The sequence below is a fragment of the Cupressus sempervirens genome, chromosome 3 (genome assembly GCF_028749045.1).
Source record: "Cupressus sempervirens isolate cs-2001-9-10 chromosome 3, ASM2874904v1, whole genome shotgun sequence".
NCBI lineage: Eukaryota > Viridiplantae > Streptophyta > Pinopsida > Cupressales > Cupressaceae > Cupressus > Cupressus sempervirens.
The window spans coordinates 1,101,470,176-1,101,486,970 of record NC_143120.1 but is presented as its reverse complement, the minus strand read 5'-3'; the positions used below and the strand labels follow the sequence as shown (position 1 = coordinate 1,101,486,970).

The 16,795-nt window shown below is 34.7% G+C and overlaps 1 protein-coding gene across 1 annotated transcript; it reads left to right on the top strand.

The window, feature by feature from the left end:
• The first annotated feature begins 949 nt into the window (after positions 1 to 949).
• LOC149570635 (uncharacterized) lies at positions 950 to 14,758 on the top strand. Its single transcript, XM_089817228.1, has 8 exons — positions 950 to 1,574; positions 2,081 to 2,368; positions 8,861 to 8,883; positions 9,905 to 10,162; positions 10,257 to 10,521; positions 11,127 to 11,524; positions 11,755 to 12,662; positions 12,742 to 14,758. The coding sequence occupies exons 1-8, from the start codon at positions 1,060 to 1,062 to the stop codon at positions 13,282 to 13,284; spliced, it is 3,198 nt and encodes a 1,065-aa protein (XP_089673354.1). The 5' UTR covers positions 950 to 1,059; the 3' UTR covers positions 13,285 to 14,758.
• Positions 14,759 to 16,795: the final 2,037 nt, after the last annotated feature.

Below are 16,795 nucleotides of genomic sequence, written 5' to 3'. Positions count from 1 at the left end.
TATAAGAAACGATCGACAAGTCCATTATGAAGTTCATTAGATGTATAGCTACAATGAAGCAAGACTTGCAATCAAACAAACAATTACGAACCTTGAAGTTAAATGATTTAATTCGAAAGCAATGCATGCTGTCAAGAGCATCATCAATTGATTTATTCTGTGATATGTCATTTGATTTGTATGTTTCTACTATAATTGGATTCTTTGATGCTCGACGGAATGTAGTTGAAACAACTCAATATGCATTGGTCATTTAATAGATGAAGCAAAAATGAAGTAGTAGTTTGTGTAGATTTGAGCTAAGTACAATGTGGTGATGTTACAGATGTTGAATCTACTTAACACAAGTTTAAAGTAAAATGTACACATACAAGATACATTTCAATAGTTTGTTCTAGTTACAATGACTTATGTTCTAATGGCGGTGTACTCCTTGTTTGTGCCCACCCTCTTTTATTAACTTTAAAATAAAAATAAAAATGCAATTCATTGGTTTCAAATGAAAGAGTCATGCAACTCTATTAATACTCATAGCATGTAACATTTGTGCATAACCATTGATAAAAAAACATGATGCAGGAAAATGTATTGCATTACTTGTGCAAATTGTTGAAATGAATGTAACGTGCATTTATTAGATATCTTTGAATAAAATATGAAGTGACACTTTCTAAATGACTATTTTTTTATTGCTCGTATATAAGGAATTCCTAAACATTCTTCTTGACTTTCGAAATATTTAAATCACATAAAAAATATTAAAAGCTATATTCTTTATTGAAAATTTATAAAATTATTAAAATCTCAAACACATTTTTATTTTACCATATTTACAATTATTCCCAGGATAATGTTCTACCCACGAGACCCGTAACGAAAATAATTCTCAGTGCGCAATAGTACAGTAATCGACTTTAGACCACATAGTCCAATCCGTATAATTCGCCCATAGTATTCTCGCTTTTGCAATATAGCATTCCTCCTTTAACCATTCCCCTCTACATACGAAATCTGGACTTTCCTTTCGGCTCTCCACCCTCCACAGGCGGAGAGAATTCCATGGGAGAAAATGCTTTTGAGGGCATTGTACCACACTCTCTTTCGCCTCACGGGCAACCCTCAGAGTATGCCGCCTACGATGTATTCATAAATCGCAGAGGTCCAGATGTTAAGAAGACTTTGGCAGAGGCACTGTATTCCCATCTCAGTGCCTTCAATCTGCGGGTGTTTTTGGATCAGAAAGAATTGGAGACCGGAGATTTCTTACCGGGAGCCATACAGCATGCTCTCGCCACATGCAAACTCCACGTAGCGGTTTTCTCCCCGAGATATGCAGAGTCGCCCTGGGGTTTGGCAGAGCTCTCTTTCATGCTCAGAATCGGGGCTAAGATCATTCCTGTCTTCTACGACGTGCAGCCCTTTCACGCTCGATACATCAATTCTGGCCCGTATGCAAAGGCCTTCGAAGATTTCAAGAACAAGAACAGAATTGATGTCCACATTGTTCAGAAATGGAAAGATGATCTCTATAGGGTTTCCTTTATTTCGGGCTTGGTGTTCGAGTCAAGCAAAGAGTAAGAACTGTGCAAATTTCTTTTTCCCATGTTATATGGATCAAACTTTAAGATCTATTTTTAAGAGAGAAAAGGAGTAATGAAACAGAAGGAAAAACTATTGCGGTCTTTTTGCTCTCTTCTTTTTAATGATAGACCATAGTCTTGCTATCATTTTTTTTATCACAGAATTTAATCTGTGATGTAGGGAAAGTCTGTATTGTTATTGTGCATAATTTCTTAATGATTGATCGTGGTCCTGCTACTTTCTTCTTTCTGATAATGTATCGCATAATTTGGGGAAAGTTTATATTGTTATTTTGCATAGTTTCTTGTATGAATTCTCTAAATTTATTTGCTGGATGTATCATTAAGAAGAAGAGACAAAGACAGAAGGAAAAATGTCTTGTTGCTCTCTTCTTCCAAATGATGGAATTTGATCCAGACATAGAAAAAATAAATTTATACCTGACAAATTTTGCCCCTATTTTTTTTTTTTTTTCTGTAATTCGGTTTTGTACTTGTAGTGACAAGGATGTGCTGCTGAGGCGTATAGTAGATAGAGTGCTAGAAGAAACAAGAGGAGAAGTGTTGGAGGTGGCTAAACACCCCGTTGGACTGGATGATGCCCTTGAAGCTTTCCAAAACACAATATTGAAGTCAGATGAAGAGCAGAGCGGCTATGTAAAAGTAGTGGGTATTGTTGGAATGGGAGGATCTGGCAAAACCACTCTCGCTAAGAAGGTATACAACGAAAGGAGCTGGGCATACAATGAAGGAGCTGGACAGAGTGGATTTGTTGTCTGCTATGAATGGTAGAAACTATTCCCTTATCTCAATGCTTTCAAATAAGTTGCACAATACCTTAAAATCACAACAATGCACACACATACCTTTGCTTGCTTACCATACCTTGGTATTACATAGAATTGACTGTAGAATTGACTGTATTAGTGGATAATTCATATCTACTTCATATTATACTCATACATATATATTCACAATCATTTCGGTTCATTCACAATGTCAAGAGTGACCTTTTTTATTTTTTTGGGATATGATTGAAAATTTTGATTAATGCATTGAAGAAAACACATTAATTAAAGGGGGAAGAATGTCACTACCCATTTTTCAGATACCTAATAAAGTGATATTTTCATTGCAACCTTGGATTAGTTGAAGTCATTTGGAATCAAAATAATATTAATAACAGATGCATATTGTAATGCCCCACCCAAAGATCCTTGGAACACAAGGATAAAATGTGCACTGAATAATTTTTTTTTTTTAAGATAAGTTATTAAATCAACAACATAAAGTAACCATATACAATAATGAAACATCAAAACAAGGTGATAAGAATAGGGAACATGGCTAAAATCACATATTGACCTACACCAACGGAAGTCTTACAACACTTGCAAGGATCTCCAAGCACTAAACCATAACTCACAAACCAAAGATCACATGAATTATGAGATTATACAAGAGGATGTTCTCTTTCAAACCCAAAGTAAAAGCTCCTAGCATGGTTAGACAAACAAGTCCATTTCCACTAGTTACAACATAATCAAGAATTACAAGTAGAGACCAACAATGGTCATACACAACACAAGGGCTCAAAGTTACAACCTCACTCTTGAAATTTTGTTAAGTCTAAAATCCTAAAGCCCTGAAATTTGGCGAAGTCTAAACTTTTGAAGTCCTAAAATTTCTCAAAATATTTATCTTAACTCGGAGAGCTCTGGACCTATCTCAAATGAATCGTCACATATATTAAAATATTTCTTAAGAATATATTAAAATATGTCAACTTATACTTAAATGACATATTTTAAACTCCATAGAAAATATGTTTTGAACTAGGAAGGTGTGGAACCTAGTAGGGTGTCCAAAACCAACTTCCAAACTTTCCTCAGCCAAGCCAAAATGCCCATTATTTTTCATGCGAGGAGACATTCATCTGTAGTCTGGCATGAGACTTTGCTTCTCCACACGAGACCTTGCCTAACTATGCGAGAGGATTTGTATTGCTTCGTGCACAGCTTCGCAATGTCATGCAGTCTTTGCATCATATCGCGCAACCCTTGCATCACATTGCACGAGGAATGCCAACAACACAACATTGAGGCCTTGCCCTTCTAAGGATGTGTCTGATTTACTTTAACCTCTTTTTCTATTTTCTCCATATTTTGCAGTAGTTTGTTTGATTTTAGTATCATTATGATTTTATCATCAATTCCCATGCAACTTCTTACTTTTTAAGGAAGATTTGTGTATTTATATCAAATAGGGACTTTCTATTCCATTAGATTGTTCAATCCAGCTCAAACTTGGAGATGCTTCAAAAAGATTTGATGGTTTAGCCTGACTTTTACTTTTATAAGTTCAATTATTCAAGTAGATTGTGGATTGTGGGCTTGCAATTTTCACTGCAGATTTTTGTTTGACATCATTATGCTTTGTTTATTGCAATTATTTGTTACATGGTCAAATATTTGTTCATTGAGAAATATGCTCTCTACTCTTACTCATTTTCTCCAAGTTAACTCTTAAGGAAATCAATAATTCCCTTGTATCCTTGTGTTGTCATGGTTCTTATTTGGCCATCAAAAATGTTTTCTCTTGATGGGCCACGTTTTGTGTTGTGGCACCATCTCAATCCATCGCCTATTTTCTAGTCTTAATCATCTAACACTAGTTATCCCTACTTTCTCTTATTACCCTATCTAATTCTTGTATGTTAATATATGATGTTGTTTTCCCATTTTGATCTTATTGATTATCTATTCTTCATATTCAAATTAATCACTCCTCTAATTGATATTTTCTTTCTCATCCCTTAGCTATTTAGATCTAGTGGAAAATCGAGTAAATAGCTTCTTTTACATTTAATTAAGTAGTTGGTATTTGTAAAGTTTGAATTATAAGGGATAGTTTGTGAATTTGAATTAGTTGATTAATAGTAATGATTCTTTTAATTCATATTATGAAAAAGCATGAAGCGATTTATTTATATAGTAATTTGTTCACAATATATATATACATACATACTTGTAATTTATTTATTAATTACAATCAATATAATAATATAATAGATTGATGTGTTACCTTATTCTCTAATCCAACTAATTTCAAGAGTTTTATTTGTTAATGTTGCTCTTATGCTCCTCTAAGTTAAATACATCTACGATTCACGATATACTAGGTATAAAATGAGATGTCATGTGATGCAATTCCATTACTCCCTGTAGTTTTACTTGTTTAGTATTTCTCATGTTAGGCTGGGTATTGTTCATATTTACTAGATTTTCCAGTGGAGCTAAATAGCTAAGAGATAAGAAAGAAGAATCAAGTAGATGAGCGATTAGTCTGAATATGAAAAATAGATAATCAATAAGAACAAAATGGTAAAACAACATCACACCTTGGCATGCAAGAATTAGATATGGTAATAAGTGAAAGTCAGGACAGTTAGTGTCATACGATTAAGATTAGAAAAGAGGTGATGGATTGAGATGGTGTTGCAACAAGGAATGAGGCCCATCAAGAGAATACATTTTTGATATCCAAATAGGAACCATGACAACACAAGGGAATTATTGATCTTTCCTTAAGAGTTAACTCAAAGAAAATGAATTAAACTACAGAGCATATTTATAAACCAACAAATATTTGACCATGTAATAGACAATTGGAGTAATAAAAGTGTAATGATATTAAATGAAAACTGCAGCGAAAATTGTAAGTCCACAATATGTTTAAATAATGCAAATCCTTTTAAGGGCTCGTTTGGTTGTGGGAATACAAATATGGGAATAGGAATTGTTATTCTGGAATAGAAAATAGGAATATATATTCATATTCTTTGTTTGGTTCAGCCAGAATTTGATGGGGAATTCACGGACCCAAAGTTTTCTAAAATAAATAAAACTGGAATAGGAATACATATTCCAATTCCAGCTATTGAGGTGGAATTGAAAATATTTATTTTTGGGACGAAATTGGAATACATATTCCTATTTTATTCCAAGTCGCAATTCTGATTTGGTGCACCCAGACACAAAATTCAAAATTTTAAGAATTTACATATGCCTATTCCACTTGTATTCCCGTTGCCAAACAGACTTAAAAGTTAGATTGAAACAACCCAATGAAATTGAAACTTCCTATTCAATATAAATATACAAATATCTGCCTTAACAGTAAGAAGTTGTGTAGGAATGGATGTTGAAATCATAATGATACTGAAATCAAACAAAACTGATGTGAAATCTAAAGAAAATAGAAAAATAGGTTGAAGTAAATGTCAGAAGCCAAATGGGTGAAAATATTGGCTTTCAGCATAAACATTCTGATAGAAAATGAAGCGTCAAATCATGAAGTTACATGATCACTTCAAAATAGGAAGAGACACCTATGCTAAAAGGAATAATAGAGTCAATAAGTGTAGATATAAAAGTAGTAAGGTTCGACAGTAAAAACTCGAGGAGCGATGACCAAGGAGAAGACACAACCTTAGAAAATCTCACATAGCAAGGAAAACTTTGAAATTGTCAATTATATTTCTAATAAAAGTTTTGAATGAAACCAATACAAACAAGTAGACCATTCTCTAATCAGCCAAAAACCAAGTCCACAATGATACAGTCTTCGCCAATAGTCCCCAAACTTGCCACTGACTCCCAACTTTTCCCCCACAATCAAAAGGACCTCTTAGATGTCCCTTGGAGCATGGTCAAAGGCCATTCTATTTAACTTGTAAATTCCAGGCTACCAGCCATATATCAATGTCCATTATCTCAAACCACCTACATTATGGCCTTGAGAGAAGAAAGAAAAAACAAATAGAAACATCAAAGGAATCATTTACAATCCAAAGTCTTTTAGGCTGGTCATGGTGATTTAGGAGCTAGTAAGATGCAAACTAATCAACCAATCCTTAATCCAAGGCTAGATAACATGGAAGCTTAGGTCAAAAGAGAAATAAAGAAAAATGTAGTGCTTAATCAAGCTTCCTATTACTCCGACTACCTAATCTTGGAGGAATCTAAAGGCTAATGGCGTTATACAAAAAATGCATCCAATATTTCAGTTTGACATTAATTTGTTGGTTAAGCGGAGAAAAATTATAAGGTACGCATGCACGACCATATTCAATAAAGTAGGTGAGGATAATATAGATGGAAATTTCCTAGGGATCTCACTAATATGCAGAACAAAAACAAGACGATGCAAGAAAATGTTGAAACTGAGGTGTTATACAAGTGCAATTAACAAGATTATAGCAATAAATTTCACAAATAATGCTAATTGAGAGGAGAATGAAGAATTTCTTGAAAGTTATATACATTTAACCTTGAATAGAATATATGCACATACCTCTGAGTATCAAGCAAAAGAAAACAATAGAAGAAAACCATTGAAGACAATGAGTTCCCTTCCCAGTTTTTAGCGCTTCCCCCACCTCTTCCCTCAACTCTCCCATTTAACTTAAAAATATGCATGTTGTCCCAATTAGCAGCTAGGGAGTACGTTTTAGTTACTGTCAGATGATGGTTCTAAAAAAAATTAGTACTAAATTAGATTCCCCCAATAAATTTGTAACTGCTATTCAAAATCTAGGTCATCAGTATGCAACATAAACCTGTTATTAATATTATTTTGATTCCATTTTTTAATATATATATTTTTAAAAAGAAAATGGCTTCAACTAATCCAAGTGGCAATGACCTATTTGGTATCTGAAGAATGGGTTATATGACAATAAGCCATATATCCATAGACACATCTGCATCCAAACTACAAAAGGCACATCCTGTAATGTAGGATTTTATGTACTCAATCATATTAAGATATTAAGAATTGAACCATATCCACAAATACACCCGCATCCAAATTGCAAAAACATATTAAGATTTGAAGCATTGTTGAATAAAAGTTTTGACCACACAAAATAAGTTTGGAACAAAATCATCAAAAACAATCCAAGATTTCACAATAATAGAGAAACAAAATTCCTTCTCAACTTCCAATCAGAATTTACTACTACTAAACTTTTATCATATGGGATCAACACTGCTACTAGTTTCCTTTCAAGAGTTTCTGTTGATAAATAATTGAGCAGGAACAGGAATTGAAGTCCCATATGTGAGGTCCCACATGGTAGGAGTCTTGGAAAGATAAGATGCGCCATCTAAAACACCATGTAAATATTGAACCATTAATAGAAACCTCAGAACACATGACAAACTTTTTATGTGGATAAATCTAAGAGCTTAACAAAACCTATGACTTTCTCCTCAGAACTCTATTCTATCAATGCCACAGAGAGTCACAAATAAAGGAAACAACTAGGTGGAGGGTGTGTCAGGGCATGAGATATTTTGTATCAATTCAGGAACCACTCTTCTACTATTGGTTACAAATCCACACCATCTTAATTATTGACCTCCTCTCCATTTCAAATGGAATACAAAAAAATTACTTACAAATCATGACAAATGGTACAAGTGGCAATGGGTTTAATTCAATGTTACTTTGGAATGTGTTTCCAATATGTTTTTCAGCCATCCCCGTCTTGGATAAGTTTCAGGGATAGTGTATGCCTAGGGGACACTGACTTTGATTTCTAGAAGATATTTGTCTTTGACTCTTGAAGTAACAAAGTAAGAGAAATTTGAAAAAATGAATTTTGCTAATTCTTATATTTTAAGTTTCTATTATGTATAAGAGCATGCTTTGTCTATTCTTTATGAATCTCTAAATTTTTCTACATATTTTAATTTGATTTCCTTATTGTTATATAGCTGTCCCCAAAATTGCACAAAAAAGTTGTCATCCCAAAAACTCGTCCCCTGATCTACCAATCCCAGAAATTTGGGGTAGCACTAGTTTTAATTTACCATTTGTGAGCTTTTCTGTAGATGGGTTGTTCAACACATATACCGCTGTAGAATGCCTCTCAGCACAATAAAATATTAGCTATAGATAGAGAGAGATACAGCTATAGAGACCTTTCCTTTAACATATTACAGAAACTTGAAGTCTTCCTATAATCATTATTAATATTAATGTATCAGAATGTCTCTAATATTTTCTTCAAATTAATACATTTAAAATAGAGATTAACTATACATCGAATGAGTTCTTGCTAAATTTGCTTAGAAACTATAATCAGCTATATTACAAATGTGAGAACTAGAACTTTTCCCTTAGGCATTCTTGCAAAATCGACAACTGTCCCTCCCTAACTAATACATCTTCATCTAGTTTGTTTACTTTGAGCTTAAGTGTTCCAACTTCAGCGATGAGTTTAATGTTTTGCAAGGTAAGTTGTTCTGCATCTTGCTGAAATCCATTCCTTTCTTCTAAAACTTTGGGTATCTCTGTTCTTAACAACGTCAGTTCTTTCTGACATTCTTCTAAGTCAATCTGTAAACATTTTATGGTATTTTCCTTCCCTCCAAGCTGTAGATAAAATATATCACAGCATTAGTGCTCATAATCTGAACTAAATATAATGCTCTTCAAAAGTAAGTTAATCTTCCATTTAACAAACTGTTTGACATCCTAAATATAAACAATTGAAAGCATGACAACACATACCAGAACCTCCAAATCTTTCTCTTTCTGGTTTGAGAAAGTGAGCCTAGCCTGTAGTCTTTCAATGTTACTCCTCAAAACCTCTTGACTCCTTTCAAAAGTTGCAACTTTCTCCTCAGTTTGTTCTACATCAGCCACATTGGAACATAATTTCTCCCGTAGAAGCTTGACCAGTAAAGTTTTGGCTTTAAGTTCTTGCTTTAGTTGTTTGAAAACCTCCTCACTCTAAAATAGCAATGAAGAATAATGGTTGATCACAAAACCATGTTAATGAACACTCCCTAAAATAGCAAAATAAATAACATTAGTTACCTCTATATGCTGTTGTTCCTGTTGATATGCCACTGGATTTGCTGCATGTTGCTTGAGGGATTCATCATAGGATATATGAGAATTTTCTTTCAAGATTTCTTCTTGCATCCACACACTATTCTTCCAAGATGAAACTTCTTTTTGCAATTGTACATTTTGCTCAGCCAGATCTTGGATCCTCTTTCTCATCTTCCTCTCCTCCGACCTAATTTTTCCCAGCATAGAAGCCCATTCATTTGACCACCTATCTATCTCCTTTTCTAATGTCTGCTGCAGATCATTCTTCTCACTCTCCAGTATCTTTGTTCGACATTCCATCTCTTCTTCGATCAACCTTAGCGATTCAGTTGCTGAAGATGTTTCTCTCTTGTTGCTGGAAAAGATGGAAGTGGTTGATGAATGACTTTCTCTGTTATGGCGTACTGAATGGGGAGATGACCGCTTCGAATGTGGAGATGAACGCTTGGAATCCCCTCCCCCAGAGATAGTTTCCTTTGGAATAGCAGAAGAATTATCTGCCATCAACTGCTTTTCAAGCAAATTCTCCTTCGAGCTATCGCTTCCCTTCTCCAAACAGGGCGGCCCATCCTTATCAACCCTCTGGCAGGGTAAATTATTACTGATATTGTTGTATGCAGAGACCCGTTTCAATGGAAATAACCTCCGCATCGCTGCAACACTAGCAATCACCTGTAAAAAATAATCCGTATCATTTTCAAGCCGGAAGTAAACTGAATTATAAAAAGCATAGTCGAACACATTCACACCAAAAATGAATGGTTACAGCCTTGGCCGTTAGATTTGAAAGATGGCATTATAGTACCAGACAGCACAGGAGGACCCTAATGACGGTGAATTCCAGGCAGAGCTTCACACTCTTGCTCGCATCGCTGCTCCACATGGACGACAGGGGCGGCTTGGATCCTGCTCAAACCAGTAAATGTATAAACATCGGGAAATTTAAGAATACAAAGCTGAAAGAGTATGGCGATGCAGGTGAAGAAAAATTGGGGGTTTCAAACATCTCGGCGACAGTTAAAGAGGGTACCAGGTTGAGAAGCACGACAATGAAGCAAGAATTGGAATAATGAGAAGTAAAAGGCACAAAGTAAAAACTAGAGTGAGGAGATATGCACCGGAACATTCGGATAAAATGGAAGCGCTGATATTCTGCTTCTCCTGCATGTCCCTCGGATGCAAGACTCCCATGCATAAAAGAAAAACTATGCAAACCACGTGCCTCAGGGTAATCGCATTCATTTTGTTTATGTAACTGCGACCCTTGCCTTGAACCTGTGAGAGGATGAACGGTTAGTTTCAGGAGAAGGATAGCTAAATTGTTCGTATGCATACGGAAAGCTCATTGCATACTGATCTATATATCCTGTAATTTTATGAAGCCGTTGCAGCTGTCTTGAATGCGAATTAGGACACCTGTCCTCTTTAATTTCATTCAATTCCGCGCATTTAAATTCTCGGAGGGGCTGAGAAATATTAATGTAGGGACTTAATTTTGCGTAGATACCGAAGGATGGATATGTTGGAGGAGCATTTATACCCTGTTTATCCCTCAATCTTTTTACTGTCAAAAATTATGCAGTATCTAGTTGGAAAATCTTACATAGATTCCCAAACTGAAACTGCATATCTTTAAAGATTGAAGAACTCGTTTCCATACGCGTTCATACACTTCTCCTGTCTTTGCTTTCACCCCACCTGCCCAGACACTCCTCGTGATATCTGCTTCCACAACAGTCAATTCGCAACTTTAGGTATCTTGCTTCTCTGGGCCCCCGTGAAAACCACCAAAGTGAAAGTGCTCAGATACAACTCTGTAGTTCAGGTGATTCTTCAGGGGACTAATATCTTCACCGCCGAGAGCCATCCGATTCATTTGCATGGGAATGACTTTTACATTGTGGGAACGGGATTCGGCAACTATAATCCCAAGAAAGATCCTAAAAAATTCAATCTTGTGGATCCTGTCATGCGCAATACCGTCAATGTTCCTGTCAATGGATGGGCTGCTATCAGATTTGTAGCTGACAATCCTGGTAAGATATATCTTTTTCTTTCATCTAAATTTGTGGCATGATCTTTGTATTTGCAAATTCTAATTATAGTTCGATTCAATTTTTTAAAATCATACCCACAACGAAATCTAAAATCGGAATACATTGTTATGAAAATCTTGATCATTCTTCTCGATGTCGTATCCTTCAGCACACCTTTAGGTAGCCTTGGGAAGTTGGGTGATCACCGTAGAATCAAGTCCGTTCTTGTTGAAATGAAAGGAATGGACATAAATCCAAATGTTATCACTTATACCGCTCTCATGGCCTCACAGTGGAGACCTTACCTACCCACATTACATCTCAAATCTTGCTCATAAATCTCCGCGCATGTTGCCCAACCTTAAGAGAGTTACCCATAGACATTGGGGAACTGGGTAATTTAAAAGTAATTGAACTGGAACACACGGCGCTTACATCACTACCCACTTCCCTGGAGAAGCTTACCCTCTTAAAGTCGCTGTCTACGAGGGCTTGCCCAAAGCTCAGCTGCATACCGGAGTCTATCAGACAGCTGAACAACTTGCAATACTTAACTTTAATCGATACTGGTGTACAACGATTACCCCAGGGACTTGTACGTCTGAGCAATCTTGTGAAATTGTCTGTTCAAGGTAGTCCAGTTGGGGATATCATACTTTCGGAGGGAGATGAAGAAACTAGAGAAGGCTTTTCCAGTAAACCATATTCATTACCTAATCCCAAAGTCATGTCGCGACTCAAATTCATTAACTTGAGTTACACAAACGTAGTGAAGCTATTTATTAGCAAAAATGCGTGCCCCAACCTTGAATCTCTTGAAGATATAGGGTGTGTAAAGTTAGAGGAGGTTAAAGGCCTGCCAATAACATTGGTGAATCTAAGGATGTACCTGTGTGATAGACTGAAAAAGATATCGGGGCTTTCTAATTTATCAAAGCTTAGATACCTCAATCTGTGTGGGTGTTTGGATTTGCACGAGCTTGAAGACCTCTCACAACTGACTTCATTGGAAAGTCTTGTAGCAGATGGGTGTTGTGTCCTTACAAAGATGGAAGGACTCGAATGTCTCTCACTGCTCAAAGACATACAAATTGCAGCCTGTCATAGTGGTGTTTGGAAAGGCATTTGTTGTCTAAAGGTAAATAATTTATTTTGACATGAATTCTCATTTGGTATATCAACAAGACGGATTTTTAAATGTACTCTTGTGATTTCAGAGATTGCCCTCGAAGGTATCCAGTATAACTTTGAATATGAAAACTGTGGGTGCTGATGAAAAAGAAGTGAACTCAATTCTATCTTCTTTCCCGTTCACAATCTCTGTACTTGAGTTTCCAAGTTGGTGGGCGTGCAAACTTGGAGTAGAGGAGGTGAGATCCTGCACTACAATTATGCTAATCTTCTTGTGTGAAAGCTCAAGAGAGAAACATAACATACATCTATACCAGGAACATGATCTACATCTATACCAGGACATAATAAGATTGGGCAATAAATATTCCATGCAAGAGTACAAGGTAATTGTCAAGTTTGAGAGCGAATGCCAGTGGATGATTCTCAGTGTTTTTACGAGAGAGTCCGCCTTCCTTCAAGACTTGAAGATAATTAAAGTTGAAGATGATATGGGTGTGTATGCCAACCTGCCTTTTGAAAGGAACAAGGGCTGGTTGGTACTCCTGCGAGACGGAGAAGAATGGAAAATCAAAGATATTTGGGAAAAGCTCTTCACGTATGCCTACTCCAAACAAGCACTTTTGTGAAGATATGAATATCACACGCTAAGATTCCAAACAAGCATTCTAGTGACAGATATGAACATCACTCATTAAGGGAGAAATTAAGATTAGAAAAATAAGTCAAATTTGACTATTTAACAGTTTTAGTCTAGGAATCAAGCTATAGTGATGCTATCCAGATATATACACTCTCCAAAAAAAACACTAATAAACTTTTGTATTTCTTTGTAAATTCTGGTAATCTTGCCTTTTTGTAAGGACAAAGAGGAGCCTATTACAGAAGAAGGATAGTATCTTTCAGATGCCAGCCCAAACCTTGCTAATCTATGAGATTATGAGAATGACAATTATCTATTGCTATCTAATTGTCTAACAACTTTTATTTGTGTTTTTTTTAATCTTTGAGCTTTGCCTGTGTTTTCTATTTTGAGCTCTATACATTTGATTCCTAAGAGGTGATCTTATGTCTCCCTACCTTTTTACCAATGTACTCTATTCTAAATTAACAAAAATGTTGAGACTATGTTGGCTATTATGTTGTTGCTTGATGCACAATGGTAAAAGGTGGCAAATAATAACTTAACTCTGAAAAATTAATTTATTATTTTTATTTGCTTGACAATTGTTTGATAGCGAAAATATCATGTTGTGATTATTTATTGTCATTAATGTTCATCACAATGCTTGAAGGGGTTTGAATCATGGTTTGAAAAACGTTTTAAGAAACCTGCCAAAAGTATAACCATGTGTCTACTTTGTATGGCGAACATCATCATTTCATAAAATCAGTTTAATGCTCTTTGAAAGGTATTTTGAGTGAACGAAGACATTCAAAACCCTATCTATAAACAATGCCGCCATGATTCATTCTTTGACCATGATCTGGGTGATTGTTGATTAGATTTTCTTGTGGGGTTTTGATATCTTAATAAGAATGCAAAGGTGAATTGATTGACAATATTATTCTTAAAATGCATTCTATGAACAGGTTTTGAAAAGTTATCAGATAGTATGATGTTCTTGTTTATATCTAGTATTTTTCAGTTATACTCTTTGTTCTCCTATTGATTGTTGGCTATTTTGTGTGATTACATTGGTGAGCACCAAAATGGTCAAAAGAAAAGTGGAAAAGATAAAGACCACCTAAAAGCAACAAAAAAGGTAAAACAAAGCTATGCATTCTTGTGAAGGTAAGCATTCTTGCTATATCCTCAAATCTTTAAGGAAAAGGAACGAAGATTTAGAAGCATAATTAATTCCTAGAAAAGAATCATTAGGGCTCATTTGGTTGTTGGAATATGTTGGAATATGATTCTAGAATTGACATTCGAAATTCTAAAATTGGGATTCTCAAACTTGAAATCTAGATTACGATTTTGAGAATTTGACTTGGATCGTTTGGTTCACAAAGATTGGGAAATGAGGTTGTTCTTCCTTGAGAAATAAAGCTATTTTGTCAAATAGATGATTTGTCAATGAAAGTGAAACAATTTTTTTATAGGGTTTGAAGATTTTTCTTCTTTCTAAAAGCCAAAATTAAGGGTTCCATAAACTGTTTTTTTAGCATGCATTTACGGCTCAAATAAGCTAAAACAAAGACAAAGCTTTGTGTCGTCAATACCATAATGGTGATATTGTTATTGTGATCACGAAAAACCATAATATTTTTATTGCATGAGAGTTATATAGTTGGTTGTCAAACCATTTGTTAATTCAGTTTTTTTTGACATTTCTTTTATCTAAAATTTAACAAATGTGAAATATCCTACATAAATAGACTAGACTTGTAAACAAAAATGAAATTAATTTTTTATTGATAGTTTATTTCTAGAAACATAATGCTTTTTCAGCATAAAGCAATGTTGGAAATATTTTAGATGATACTACAAGTTGATAACCAATTCAACTTTTTTGTAAAATTAGCTTGGTTCAAAGAAGTGAGTTATTTTACAAATGTTTGTATACTTTTGTGATATTTTTGAAGATCTTTCTCATGAAGACTTGAAGCAAATCATTGTTAAACCCTTAAGGGGTTTGTTTGTATAAACTATTATCAGTTCTTGTAACTGATTACCGTCTTGCCTTAGTGAATGTAAAATATTTTAAGTACTTTTCTAAATAAGTATGGTTGTGTGTATAAAGCATGAAGTGAAAAATAGCAAACACAGACATATTGTCTTGTATGTGGAGCGTACAGGTTGAGCATTGAAAGAAGAATGATAAGAATATATATATATATATAGGTGTGTGTATTCAAAACATACAGTTATGTATGTGAATGATTTGTGAAGAAACACATTGTAAAAAGAAGAGAAGGGTTGAAGCATAAGCAGTTGTAGCTTCTATTGTAAAGACGAGTTGTTGCTTAATAAAGATGCTAGGTTTCAATAGAGTGGTTTTTCCCCAATAAGAAAATTGAAAGGTTTTGAGGGTTTCCCACTTAGCACAAAATCTTGTGTCTCTTTCTTTTGTGAGTTGTCTAAATTGTTCTGATATCGAGTGCTTTTGTTTCACACTAGTTTATTCCAATTGTTTTGAATGTTAACTGTGCATTTGATTAAGATAATTCAAAACAAATCTGTTATTCTGATTCACCCCCACCCCCAACCCCCACCCAAGAACAACCATTACTTCCAATAGACTATTTCATCAAATTTTTAGTATACATTCCTTAACTAGACCACTCTCACATTTACTTTTTAGATCTTTAAAGTTTGAACTGAACTTAAGAGATACGAACACATGCAAACTTTGATATGAGATTGAATGAAAGTAGAAAATTATTTAATTTTATAATCTTATTATCTTAATTATAAATAAATTTAAAAATATGTTCATATATAAAAAAATACACAGCCTTACAATTTCATGTAACATTTTCGCCCACTGATAGGGCAAAATCCACAATCACAAACAAATGTTCTTCATTTTGTCAGCAAGGCCACGTAAGCTTAAACCATAGTAAATACTTCTATCACAACATCAGTAAATGGATGTGCAATAAATGGATATATCAAATAAAGGTTGTTTGAGCTTGTAAACACATGAAATTGTGCACTTATAGAGGCACAGTTCCAGATTGATAGGATTCTGTTAGTTGGACAGGAAGACAAGTCCACCATTAATCACTATGCGCAACTCCATTTGTTTACAAGTTTGAACAACCTATATTTAGTGTATTCGTTTATTGGATATTCCAAGTACATACCCTCCCGACAATGGAACGGGTGTGTTGTAAAGATGTGCCCAAGGGGTTGCTTTGTGCTATAATTTAGTGTTATCAAGAAGTCATCCTGAAAAGATTGGTGCCAAAAATTATGTACAAGAGGAATAATTGTACCATTTGATAGGAAACTAACACAATGTAACTTCTTAATGATCACTCTAACAATATGTTGCAATATTGGATATCAATGACTCATTTGATGTTTGAAATTGGTGTTGAGTTGTTCTTTCATAGAATACTTTAAAGAGATGTCATCTCATGGAAATCCATGATTGTGGGATATGTAGTAAATGGTATAGGTTATTCAAA